Below are 14,481 nucleotides of genomic sequence, written 5' to 3'. Positions count from 1 at the left end.
ATGATATCACCCCAAAGACTATTACTTCCACAATAAACAAGATTAGGTGTTGTTGTTTTTTCGCGTTACCATACTGTCCCAGTTTATCCTCTGCATCTTTACGTTCTTCCCCTTACGTTAATCGCGTGATTTTTCCGTCTACTTTTCCAGCGGCGTGGGCGATTGCAGTGCTAACCATAGGCGTGAGCATCATGGTACTTCTTATCGTGTTCTCCTTCTGTCTGTGTTACCTGGCAACTGTTGCTAGGCGTCACCGGAACGCAAAACACTTCAACGACGACTTCGACCGGAGGAGAATGAGGGGGTATCTCAACTCGGAGCTCGACAATGACGACGATATTTATATGCATGGAAACGAGGTACGGCCCACCCCGCGGCATATTACCTGTTCGGCGTATTTTGTTTTCATTTTGTTTCTGCACAATTCTGTGATTGTTGAATAAGATACAAAGTATAGAATATCAAGCCGTACCACGAGTGCAATTTGATATGGTATTGAAGTCGCAGTGCGCAAGTGTAGGCCTACGTTAAAGATATTTAATACATGTAATAATTCCGATTTGAATTTCTGTACATGAAGATCAGCACCATATTGTTACGCAGATAAACACATGTGTAAAGCGTTTTGACTTTTCTTTCACTTGACTTTCTTCTGTTAATTCCATGTAATCAAGGGGGTCAAAGTGAATTCCCTAATAGGCCTATCTTTGTTCATTCCAATTCTGGTTTTAGAATTTTGCTTACAATCCTCGGACGCGGGGGTACGATCAGATGGGACCGTTCTTCGCCAAGAGCATCGATGGGTCGGAACGCTACGATTCTGAACACGATTCCGTGCTCGATCCCCCTATGGAGAGATACCGCACGTCCATCCTGAGGATGGCCGACGCTCCGGGGAGGACGACGCATGCAGGAAAGGAAAACTCGCTGGTGCCGTATTCGAGGAGAGTGGATGGACCCAACACGAGGCCGGGTGTGCAGCCCCCCTTGGAACTGCCTCGTAACGATTCGCCGTTCGCCGCAGAGCACCTGATGACTCCCGGCGCTCGATACTCTGCCGCCCTATCGGTGAGAATAGCTAAATTTACTGAAACAAAATTACAAAACACATGCATACATATAATCATCACTAGCATCGTCATCGTCATTGTCGTCGTCGTCATCATCATTGTAATCACCCCCACCACATGCATACACACACAGAGGAAGATGGAGAAGAAGAGGAAGAAAAGGAAGAGGTGGAGGAGGAAGACGAAACAGAACAACACACATCTTGCTGGGGCCAAACATGCAAACATTACATTAGAAATATTGAATCGCTGCGATCATCGGATTTTGAAGTTCCGTCCGTCATTAAACGCAGTGATATGCTGAAAAACAACAACAACAACAACAACAACAACAACAACAAATCAGGTTCAATGTTTGTTTCATTGTGGATTTGCATGATCCCATCCGGACAGCCGTTTGCTTCATTGACCCGGACTACGGAAAAATATTAATCATCTAACTTCCAATAAGATACCAATACAAATAGACCACATCAATCCATTTCAATGTTATTTGGAGCATCGTGTTGGCACGTACAACATTAATATGAAAGTGTCTTTTTGAGCTCCCATTTTGAAAATGAATTGCATACGCATTAGCATCATATCACGATATGTAGAGGACACATGTAATATAATATTGAAATAGGGAGGTTGGCACGACATGATTTTCCCTGACAAAATACTTGACTGGAGGGAGAGTATAAGTGGTTTAGCAAAATCTACAATAACACACAGTACACCCCCCCCCTTTTTTTTTTTTGGGGGGGGGGTCAGAAAAATAATGCAATAAAAAGTGTGTATTACAAGAGCGTCTTTATGCATCTCTCTCTATCTTTCTGTCTCCAAATGTTTATATTATATTATATATATATATATATATATATATATATATATATGTATATAATGTCGGTTTTATGTAATAGAGAGTTATACTTTCTCTTCTTCTTCAAACAGGGTAAAGGACCGGCTGTGATCTACAATGACCTGGCTGGACGTTGAAGACCTGGCCTCCTCTCTCGCAATATCACCCACTTGTCTTGATATGCCTCTCGAGATGCACCAGCATTCAGAGCTTGATTTGATTTGATTTGATTTTGATTTTATTTGTTAATTTCTTTTTTATACATAAATGAAATACAAAGTCAATTGAACAAAGTAATTGAACACAGTATGATTTGAATCCGACAGTTTAATAAACAAGTAAATGTTTAATTCAAATATTAAGATTTCTTGATAAATTAATTACAGTAATTGATTAATTAATCAATTGAACATTCTAATTGAGTACAGTATAACTTGAATCTGACAGTTAAAACAAATAAATAATTAATTCAAATATTCAACTTTGTATCAAAATAAGATTGTTTTCGTACATCACACTAATCACGCGTGAAGGACAAAATAAGCACCCCGATACTAGCCGAAGTCGAAATTATTCTTGTAGATTTTGTATCGATGTGGGAATAATCAATTAGCTGGCTAAGACTTACCGCTACTAGCCCAGGCATGATAACCTTACACACAAGCGCATGATAATGTATAATACTATGATTTAATAGGTCAAATACTTGCTTGTCTGACCAGTGAATATCGTGACGGAATGTTAAAAAAGCACCGTAGAGTATACACATTCCTTAGGAAGCAGCGTGCATCTTCTTGTCTTCGATAGTGGGGAAAGAAAGGGGAATAATCATTTTTTAAACCATTTTCACCAAACGAAAGACCAGGTAATATCATCAACCAATCCATTATGTTCCAGAGGAGAGTTAGGCAAGGCGGGTGAGGGTGCTATGCAGTATTTGTAGCTTGTTTGAGAGTACCGAACATTGCACGCAACGAATTATAATTTACAATGTTTAGTATTAAGTTTTAGGCATGCACCAATACCAAGTTTGGAAGGCGTAGAAGATATTCTTTTTCATTTTCTGCACCAACGTGATGCACTTAATGCAGTTACAGGAGATTATTAACAGCTGTAATACGACCTGTGGACATGAAAGATTTTTTATGAGGCTTTGTTAAGAAATTTGTCTGTTTTCGTATCTTACTGTAAAGAAAATAATCTCAATTCTAGTACATCAAGAGGCCTAAATTGGAATCAAACAAAAACGTCTATGTTAACTGACAGCATCACTCCCAAGAAAATGTGTAGGCCCTAAAATCTAGTCTAGTTATTTGTTACGTACATGTCGGCGTGGAACCAGTGCATGTGTGTTGCAAGGAGCGTGTATGATGTATTTAATACATAATCATGTGACTGTGTGTGTCTGCGCGTGATATATGTGTATGTTTTGTGGTCAGCAGAAAAAGGACATTTACTTTAAGTTGGTGCTGCATTTGCAATTATTGTCATAACTTACCATCACGTCTGTTGAGAATGATAAGGGCGTTAAGTTGTCACAAGTGTTCAAGACAACTTAACGCCCTTTTCATTCTCAACAGACGTGACAGATCATCTATGAAACCATTGATATAATTACATACTGTTTATGTTGTTATTATTAGTTCAGAATTCAAGGAAACCTTCGTTTTCACGGAGACTTTAGTTTCTGAATTCTTGTATAAATTTTTGTCCGAGGACCAAGAGAAACTACTGTGTTCAGTACAATCAAAGTGCAAAATATGTTAATACAGATATAATAACTATTCTGTTTTTGTCGGAAACTCTCAACAATTCAATAGAAAGAGGAACAACTATAATACATGTACAAATAGGGAAAGAGAAAGAGAGAGAGAGAGAGAAAGAGAGATGAAGATGAAGAGAAAAAGACCGAAAGAAAGGGGAGAGAGTGCAAAACGACGCAACACCCATAGAGGAGTTTTTGAGATGTTGGAATTATCCAAAGTGTTATTTATTCATATTCATACAAGATATAAACGTTATATTTTCGTGTGAATCAGCTTGCATAATCGTGTCCTTTGAAAATTATGTTTATGAGTGACATAAAGGCGCAAATGTAACGAAGACTGACGTTTGAGAACTGTAGAGAGAATGAACTTCTTGCGTCTGAACTGCTGATGTTTGCATAATCATGTTTACCTTAGTACTTAGGAACATGAAATACATTATGATTGATTATACTGTGATATTTACTATTGGATGGTTGTCGAAGTTTTGTTTGACACAGTGACTAATCACAAACTGGTATTGATTTTCTTGTGTACTATAGATGACATTCATACGAAGTACCTCTTTCAAGGTTGTAGTCAAACAGTACTGGACAAACTCAAAACGTCTTACGTGCAAATGCATTATTAAGTACTGTAGTACAAATGTATAGTTAAACACGGATATGACGAATATGACGACATTGTCGAAATGAGATCATTAAGTAACCATCGACTGTGAGCCTCGAAAAAAAGGAATAGAAAATCGGGTGTTTGTCTTTTATTTATTTATTTATATTTATTTATTCATAAAATCCGCATAGTTGATTACACATTGTCGCTCGTACTGGCTGACCACCGCCAAGTTCGTGAATAAAGTTTTGGGTTAAGTTAGTCGTGCAGTTGATGGAATTTTCTTCGGGATCTGCACTCTATACGCTTATATAATGAGGGATTTTTTTTTTCCGTCTGGTCTTGTCTCTGTCTTGTTTTTGTTTTCCATCGTCCAGCCCTCGTGCATTGTTATCTCCGTTGTGCTAGTCTTACTTCCTGTCGTAGTCTGTCTTTTGCGTTTAACTATAGCCTCGTCGATGTCCCAGTGTCGTTTTATGTCCGTTTATATGTTAATGTTGTTATTTTGTGTTTTTCTTCCTTTTCTGTCTGACTCTTTATGGGCTTCCATTTCTATTTCTATTTTGTCAATGTTTTTAAACATTTTTTCCTCTCTATTTTTTTCTTTTTCTGCTGTTACAACTATTTTCGCTGTTGTTGCTTCAGACATTTTCGTTGCTGTCCTGATGCCGATAATTGTTACCAATATTTTCTCTGATTCTTTCTCTCCCGAGGGGCCCACACTCTACAAGCTTCGTCTTTTCAGTGGGTCCCTCCGTTTTTCGCCTTGTGTACGTTGATATTCAACTTTACTTTAATTTACTTCAGGCATTGTAATGTATCTTTGTAATGTATCTGCAAGTATACAAGTACTGTTTTACTCTGTTAAACTCACTTTGCTTGTTTGTTTTATTTTTTTTTGGTACGATTCTTATCACTGAAGAAAGAGTGATGTATGTTATGTTATTTTTTTACTGTCGAGAAACGGAATAAATTTGAATTTGAATTTGAATTTGAATATAGTTCAATGAGAACCTTATCACGGTTACATTCATAGATTTGTTTGGACGATTTACAAAATGGTGGCTTACAAAGTCGTGATATGTGGGGATTTTCCACAGCGAACATTAGCTTCTCTAGCTAAAGTCAAATACACACACACACACATACACACAATCATAGACGAACACGCTGATGCACACAGCCACACGTACAAGTACTCTCTATGCAATCCATTGGCAGGAACTAGAAGCTGTATTTTGTTTGGTACGTGCTGGAGTTCTTCTTTATATAGGATACCACAAGTATGAACATAGGCCGATCAAACTGTATAGTTGGTATTAGTTGGACATGAATTTTACCACAGAAATCAAATGAAGAACAAACTTCGTGTCTTTAATGAGCGACTATGTCCATGGAAAACACAGTCTGTCTCTTGTTTTAAGGAACTAAATTGCAACTTTTGATTTTCAAATCTTGCTCCCTGCTCCAGTTGAAACTGATTAATGAGCAACAAAAAAGAAAAAAGATCCCGAAGGATCCATTTACACTTTTTTTTTTAGCACAGAGAAACGCATGTCTTGAAGACGAAATGTGAGAACTATCTAATATGCCATCGCTTTCAATAGGTAGAAAATCATTTGTACACCCGGCCTAAAAAATTCAACGCACAGACGTACACAGAAAACAGTAACATAAATCTAGATCTTAAACTCTCGATATACGCACCTCTTAAACATTTTACTTCATTTCGTTTCATTTCATTTATTTCCATTTCCAACAAATAATTTCAAACAATCATACACACACCGTAATTAAATGAAAACAAAGTGTTTCAAATATTCACATCACCTCGAGAATTAGTAAGCAATAAGGTAACAAAATTTAGACAAAGTCATTTCGGTTTAAAAACTCTTGGTTTTGCAGGCATGAATCGACATGTATTACAAGGTGCGATTGTCGCAACCTTTGATTGTTTGTTTGTTTGTTATCATATTTAATTCCCGAATACCATTCCTACGAATAAAGCCTCCGAAATGTTTCACTCGTTTAGCACTGTTATGACATAACAACGGGAGAGAGTGAATTATTCCCGCTGCGTGGTAATTCAAGAATTGGTCTTGTGTATGGATAATCTATTTCTCTGAAGAAAAAAAAATGTCTTAAAAGTGTAATTTGCATGGATTACTGGTTCCTACATGCTGCGTGAAAGCCTGATATCTGCAACAATGAAGTAGTCCGACATAGCGAGCAAGAGTACGTGCAGTTTTGCAGATAGTACATGTATATTTTGGTCTTGAGCTAAAACTGTTCAACATTCCTTATGTAGCTTAGATGCAGTTCATGACCTCAGGGCATGGGAAGGGATTCTTAGCTTACCTTTTGTCTTCTTCTTTCTTTCTTTGTCTTCCTTTTTCTTTCCTGCTCTTTACCTTTTCCCTGTTTAACGCTGCTTTTGTAATTTATAGATACACTAAATAACTTGGTGTTGTTGATAGAGAGCAGATTGTAACTCACATAAGTAATGTTTCCAACCAAATATCTTATATAAAAGAAACGATTTAATCCACCTAAAAGATTAAAGTACGATTAAAGTATAATGATGAAATATCAATTTCATACAAGTCTTCTTTAAACATGCAGTATTCCATTTGAACTGTGAAAAAATATGCGTTAGATAATGTGTTGGTGGATAAAAACACGATAAACATAGGATTCAGCTTGCAATTTTCATTTGTCTTTTTCGAATGATATGTAATCAACATGATATCTAGCATTGCAGAGGCTGTAGATGCAGCTTTTCGTTATTTTGTGATGATATCATCATCATCCGGACATGTGAAGGACGGATCGGACCAGTTTCCGTCTTTGCACTCTAGAGTGGCCTGGTCCTGCGAGTTATCACAGGTGAAAGTTTGGCTCGCTCCGCTCTCGTAGATACCTTCCGGTTGAGCCGCAGGTGGGGAATTACACGGAGCTATGGTCAGAGATGGATCGAAAGGAATGAAAAGAAGGGCAGTGATGTATAGAGACATGATTAGATTTGCGAAAAAGAATAGACACTGCGCGTGATGAAGACTCTGAAGTGTACAACTAGCATGTCATGATATATATTATATATTATATGATATGTGATATATAATATATAATATATAAAATATAATATATAATATATAATATATATAGTGCATATTTTGAAATATCTAATATATAATATTTAATATGTAATGTATGATTTATAATATATAATATATAATAATTGATATAAAATATATGATATATAATATGTAATATACAATATCATGAAATACAAATTGCTCATCTTGATATTTATATCTTTATTTGGAACTTCAGAAAAAAGTGATTGATGATCCTCCTTATCTAGAGTCCCATCGACACCCTAATAACTTACAGCTGCAAGATTACAGCCGCCACGTGCTACTTTAGCTTTTGAGCTTGAGGATGAGTAAACTGACATTTTACTGACAAAAAAAAAGACACCCACCATAAAGTTACAAACTACGGGATGGAAATCCAAAGTGTTCAGGACTTTAAAGACAGCCCTGAACAATATGCTTGTTGAACAGTTAAATTCATCTTCAGATTTATATAATGATAATGATATATTACCCACACGTTAAATTTTGGGGCAATATGTCACATTACCAAAACATTGCTTGACGAGAATAGAAATAAAAGAAAATAAAAAAGTCGAAATAATTATGCTTGTCCCCGCGTTATAATCAACAATATCTTTCAAAACTCACTGCTGCAGTCGACGTCAGAGAGTGAAAATGTGAAGGAACCGGATAGACGCATTGTGAAAACTGCATCCGCGCTCACTGTGGCACCACCCTTATTTGCCTCCTTGATAAGTAATCCTTTGGGATAAGTCGTCAAGTCTGGGATCAGCTGGATGTTAGCATCCAGAATTGTGGGCCTGAAACATCCTTTTTTGAATTTGACATGGAATAAAGATAACTTGAGAGTGATTAAAAAAGAGCAATACCTCCAGGTACATTCATCTTACACACGCTCCTAGATATTCCATTCCTTGCCCTAGAAAGATATATATGTATCTATCTATCTATCTATCTATCATACATACATATACATATCATTTTCAATTAATTGATTCAATGATTTATGTGTTCTTTTAAACTGTCTGTTATTATGTGGAGGACATGATTCCATGTCCTGTTATATATATTTCTCATGGAAAGATTTGCAAGTAAATCGACAACACTGCAAATGCACAGGAATGAAACGATGATATAGGGAACTTTGAACTCTCGTCGCAACAATTTAATTGTAACAAACGAATGCTCTTGAAAAGAACGTCCTTTTTCCTATCACTTAGATTATTTTCATGGTCAAATGAACTGAGAGTTTAACTTATTAAGGTATCGATTCGTTGAACTGGGTGTAAAAGAGAAATAGGAGGGAAATAGGCAAGAAGGATGATATTCCTTGAAAGCTGTCACCATGAATATCATATTTAATAGATTTTGGGAAATCATGTGTTAGATGAAATGTTGCTATTTATGAAGTTTTGAGACAAATAATATCTTGAAGAAGAACAATTTGGAAACCTGCGAGTTAACATGGTGCATGACAACACTAGGACCTATAGGAAACAACATATCTCTGGATGTGAATGAGACTGTTAAGTTCGGTGGGATGATTTTATAGATAGGCGGAGATGACTGATTGTAGAAGGACGTGCTGCAAGATAAGTCGTACCTGAACATACTAGCTCTGTCCCTTCCCACTTGCCATCGTTACAGGTCAAGGTACTCCTGATAGTAGGTGACGTATCGCAGGAGAATGTTTGGCTTACTCCATGTTCGTACAAGCCTCTTGGGTTGGCTGCAGAGGGCGCTTCACATGGCGCTGTGAGACATAAATTTGATAAAGATAATATGGTCAGCCTTTAATAGTATTCGTTTAAACACGCTATTATATCATATTAAAGAATAAGTACATGATGTCAATATGTCTATTATTTGCCACTCATGACTGAATAGTTCCTTATATTGTAACAAGTAAATCTTGTTAGTGGAAATTTGAGCAAAGAAAATGAGATTCCTTAGGGATTCGAACCCGAGACCTCAGGATGCTAGCCCGGTGCTCTACCGACTGAGCTATAGAATGCCCTAATTTAGTGTTCGTCCCAGAAACACACACAATCACACTGCCATTTATCTTCTGACCATTCAAGCATTGAGAATTTATGGTTTCTGGGATGATCACTGAACAAGGGCTTTCTATAGCTCAGTCGGTAAAGCATAGGGCCTTCATCCGGAATCCCATTTCCTTGCTTAATTTTCCACTTAGAAAATCTTGTGTTACAATAAACAGAAACATTCATGACAATTATTTTCATGGGTAGTAAAATGCATGAACTCGCACATATGCACTGTAATGGCCTATAATTGCACGACCAATGTCCCATTATCCAAGAGCAATATTGTCAATACCAAGGCCTCCCACGTGCTGGAATGATAATAATGAATGTCTGTGACGTTATTTAATTAATCATGTGATGAATACACTACCTGGTACACACTGTATACAGAGACATAAATCTGTGGCTCATGCCTAAAACAGTACAAGAACAGACCTGCAAACTAAATATTTCTGCTTGCTGCCACCTGCATACTGTAAACAAAAGTCCGAACGCAGCGTAGATTGTTATAGTTATGTATAAAAAAACCCCCAACGAAATACATGAAAGTCAAGAAGCGTTGGATTTTTCTATTAAGTTTCAAAGAACCTGATTATTATCGTATATGGTCGATGATCGTCATTCCGAATTTTCGTCTATCCGACAATGAAAAATTTAACACTGGAGGCATATCGTTAAAGAACGTTTTCGTCTTTAGATTCAGTGATGTTACATCGGAACATTCGGGTAGATTTCCACGTAATATTTAATTATTTTATAATTCTTAGTGAAAAAAAAAAGAGCAAAGAAAATGGGTTTCCATTATTATCTTATAATTCATCAAGCAAGGGCTTAATAGGGTATTGCAATATTGCCCCTTTTGCTCTTTATAGTGACCTTTGGAAGACTTGTAACAGAATCCAAATACTTTTCTATTTTAGTTTAGGACATTTGAAACACATTGTCTTTAGAAAGAAGTAAACTCCGAAAAGAAACTCCCTGAAGTAGCAATGAGTGACAGGTAATACTTCTTGCACGCGGTCGTAAGGAAACAACAGGGTTCAGAACCACAGTCACTTGTCATGCTTGTACACGTGGCGTATGCAGTTAAAATCTCAACCATTGTGCCTACACATTTGTAGAAAGGTGAAAATAGTTACTTACCACGGCATGAGGTCTCGCTTGGAAGTGGAAACCATTCACCGTTGTTACATGTCGTAGTTGCAGAACCATGTAATGTGTTGTAATTATCCGCGCAACTATAAGTTGCAGTTTCTCCGTGCTGGTAGGCTTCCCCAGTCTTCATCAAGGACTCCTGATTCGCCGCTGGATCCGCGCAGTCCACTAGTAATAAAAAAGAGGGCAGATATTCAATTGAATGGACGGGAACCCGCATATTCTGTAGGATACTTATATAATATTGACTGGCCTTGAAGGAGGGACCAGAAAATAATGCCCAAACTGAAAGAATATTGCTTGTGTTGAAGACGAGGGTAATATTTCTTCAGTGCGGGCAATATTCTCTGGTATCTTCCTTAAGGCCAGTCAATATCATAATTATTACCTATCCCCTAGGTAAATTAGGAAAATATGTGAATACGGCTATACACTATGATACAGATCAAGCCACATTTGACTACCTGTAGATCATCACCAACAAGTCGAATAATTGTAAAATTGTTCATCAATGTACATCATTCAACTCCAACTTCCAAGATACAAAATCGTAGTTGTAACAGGCGAACTTCAAACATCTGAACGTATTTACACTTTGTTTTTGCATCTGTTTCAATTTGGAGACTTGTAATAAGTGATGGTCTCACTGTGCAGTTATTGAACACAAATAGACTCGTCATTGTTTGGCGCGTAGTGCTGCTGGAAGAAGTCGACGTTGTATGTGTTGATTTATTGGCGTTCTTCTGCGGTGCGTGTGTCCCAGATTTGTGAACGTCTCCTCTTTGTGATTGACCGGAATATTTACATGTAACGTGAATGGCGAGACGCGGATAAAGGATGATACGCACTATAATATCACCCGCTGACCTCGACGAACAATCAAAATACCAACTACAATTGCCCCGCAAAACTACTTCATATTGGTAATAATTTATATTCTTTCAGTGCGGGCAATGTTTTCTGGTATCTCCCTCAAGGACAGTCAATATCATATTTGTTACCTATCCCCTAGGTAAATTAGGAAAATATGTGAATACGGATATACACTATGATATAGATCAAGCCATATTTGACTTACGTGTTGATGATCACCAACATGTCGAATAATTGTAAAATTGTTCATCAATGTATATCATTCAACTCCAACTTCCAAAATACATAATCGTGGTTGTAACAGGCGAACTTCAAACATCTGAACGTATTTACACTTTGTTTTTGCTTCTGCTTCAATTTGGAGACTTGTAATAAGTGATGGTCACTGTGCATATATTAAGCACAAATGGACTCGTCATTGTTTGGCACGTAGTGCTGCTGGAAGTAGTCGACCTTGCATGAGTTGATTTATTGGCGTTCTTCTGCGGTGCGTGTGTCCCAGATTTGTGAACGTCTCCTCTTTGTGATTGACCGGAATATTTACATGTAAAGTGAATGGCGAGACCCGGATGAAGGGTGATACGCGCTAATATTGCCCGCTGACCTCGACGACCGATCAAAATACCAACTACAATAATTGCCCCGCAAAACTACCTCATATAGGTAATAATTCGTAATGTCCGTCGCGCCATGTTTGAATACAACCAATACAACCCATCGAGCGTTGTGAATCTACAGAGGGGAACAAATGATTGTCACAAGAAAAATTGTCCCACTTCTCGATGATTGGTTTGTATTTGGTTTCTGATGTGGTAAATTGATACCAAACATGAATGAGACCCATTTGAATGCAATCTTACTGGAGGGGTTCCTTTTGCTTTTACCAAGTATTTGTTTCATGTATTTTCAAGTGTATCAGTGTATCAAATAATTAGTTAACTATAATTTTTAAACAATTTCAAAGGTTTCAGAGTAAAAAATCAGTGCAACTATGTTCACAATTACATTGAACTTGTTCAATATGATAGCGACAAGAAATAAATAATCTTACAGCTGCAAACGACGTCGGTCAGGGCAAATGAGAAGGAGTTGGATTGACACAGAGTGAAAGTGGCACCCGCTGTCATCGTGGACCCATCCATGCAGGCCACTTGGATGAATGATCCTGCCGGGTAGGTCGTCAAGTCTGGGGTCAACTGGATGTTTCCATCTAAGCTGTTGGGCCTTTGACATCCTAAGTCTTATTGGATGATACAGCAAAATAGCGTACAAGGGATTAAGAGAGAAAATAATGTAAATAAAATAATCTTCAGTCAAAATGTCTTATGATGAGCTGAACTGTTTCGTTCCATTTATAGCTTAGAAGGGAGTTTTGCCCTTAACTTACTCCCAATTAGCAGAACCAATCTAACATTCACCTCAACAAGCAAGGGTAAACAACTTAGTGGCGTCATAACACTCCTTAGTTTCAAAAGGGGACTGACAAAGGCTAGATCAGACTAAAGGCATGCTGCGAACAGATACGTTTTCCTGTGTCTGGAAAGCTTTGTGAAAAATCTTCATAAGTGAGCAAACTGATACAATTTTGGCCATTTCCACAGTTTTTGGGCAAGAAAATGATGTCCATTATTATGTTACCACTATTTCTAAGACTGTTATCTTAGTTATTGTAATTATTATTCCTTTAAATGTAGCACACCTCTTAATTTGAATTTCATTTCATTTCATTTCATTTCATTTCATTTCATTTCATTTCATTTCATTTATTTATCGTCCATAAAATGGAAACATTTTGTGATTCAAGTGGCATAAAATGTACATAGATACACATATATAAAACACACGTTTCAGAATGATGTACAGAAAGTAACAATACACATCATTAATTCATTCACAAACGATTACCCGACTACCTGGGTATTATACGGAGCCGCTATTACCCTCCCCACACCCTGAGTCTACGCCCATATCTTGAATGCCATCTTTATGTATTTCAAAGATATTGATGTAAATCAGATTGACTGATGCTTCACAGATCATCAGCATAGTGATGCAAGTCGCTTGACTATGGAGACCGTCAAATAAGGTACTGAAAATATAATAAAGTATAAATAGTCGTTGCATAGTTCCTTTTATGTGCGTTTGTGATAATACAGAAGACTTTCTTCTAACTTGATCCATAACGAAAACTCTTGACAAATTACGATCAATATTTTCATGTCGACATCAACCCGCTTATCTTTTCTTACACTTTCGATATTTCGAAAAACAAGTTTCATTGAACAAAAAAAAAAAAAAAACAGTGGAAACTAGTCTTCTATACGACCCTATATTCAATGAGTGATAGGGCATACATGATGGCAATAGGGAAACTCTATGATTTACAACCAATAGATAAAACACAGAAAGAGCTCAACGAAGACACACAATTTATACGGCAAAGGATATAGTTGTTTCCCGTCGTTTACTTTTGTTAATATTACACCAGTCAATCAGACCAATGTATGTAAAACGCTGCGCCGAAAACCCTTAACTTAAAACCTTGTGAATAAACCGAAGTATTCACTAAACATTTTTTTTTTTTTGTTACGAAGATTTATATAGAATTTGTTTCTCTTTCTCATTTCCTTTCTTTTTTTATTTTCCTTCTTTGCTTCATTTCACTTCCGAATCGCATCGCGCAGATTAGGCGATATTCAAAACAGTCCTCATTGTAGGCAACTGGGTTGTTTGGGCCCATGAGCCATCCACACATTCACATAGTTCTTCAAGAAGACGTCCCCCCCCCCCCTCTCTCTCTCTAATCTAGGTTCTGAACTGTATTGAAGTGAAGCAAAACTCGATTCAGTTCTCACCTGAACAAGTGGGTTGACTGGGACTCCAAGAACCGTCTACACATTCTGCAGATGAGTCTCCAACAAGAGTTCCACTGGAGCAGGTAAATGAAACAACCGACCCATGTCTATACTGATCATCGATCAACTCACCCGTAAC

At 37.3% G+C, this 14,481-nt stretch overlaps 1 protein-coding gene across 1 annotated transcript; it reads left to right on the top strand.

Moving 5' to 3' along the window:
* The first annotated feature begins 736 nt into the window (after positions 1-736).
* Positions 737-2,126, top strand: LOC139738328 (uncharacterized). Its single transcript, XM_071648968.1, has 2 exons — positions 737-1,068; positions 2,007-2,126. Exons 1-2 carry the CDS (start codon positions 772-774, stop codon positions 2,049-2,051), a joined length of 342 nt encoding a protein of 113 aa, XP_071505069.1. The 5' UTR covers positions 737-771; the 3' UTR covers positions 2,052-2,126.
* Positions 2,127-14,481: the final 12,355 nt, after the last annotated feature.

The sequence above is a fragment of the Diadema antillarum genome, unplaced genomic scaffold, assembly GCF_040938485.1.
Source record: "Diadema antillarum isolate AM-2024a unplaced genomic scaffold, OU_Dant_1.0 seq00000735_RagTag, whole genome shotgun sequence".
Classification (NCBI taxonomy): domain Eukaryota; kingdom Metazoa; phylum Echinodermata; class Echinoidea; order Diadematoida; family Diadematidae; genus Diadema; species Diadema antillarum.
The sequence above is the reverse complement of the archived record's forward strand: the minus strand, read 5'-3'. Positions and strand labels throughout refer to the sequence as shown.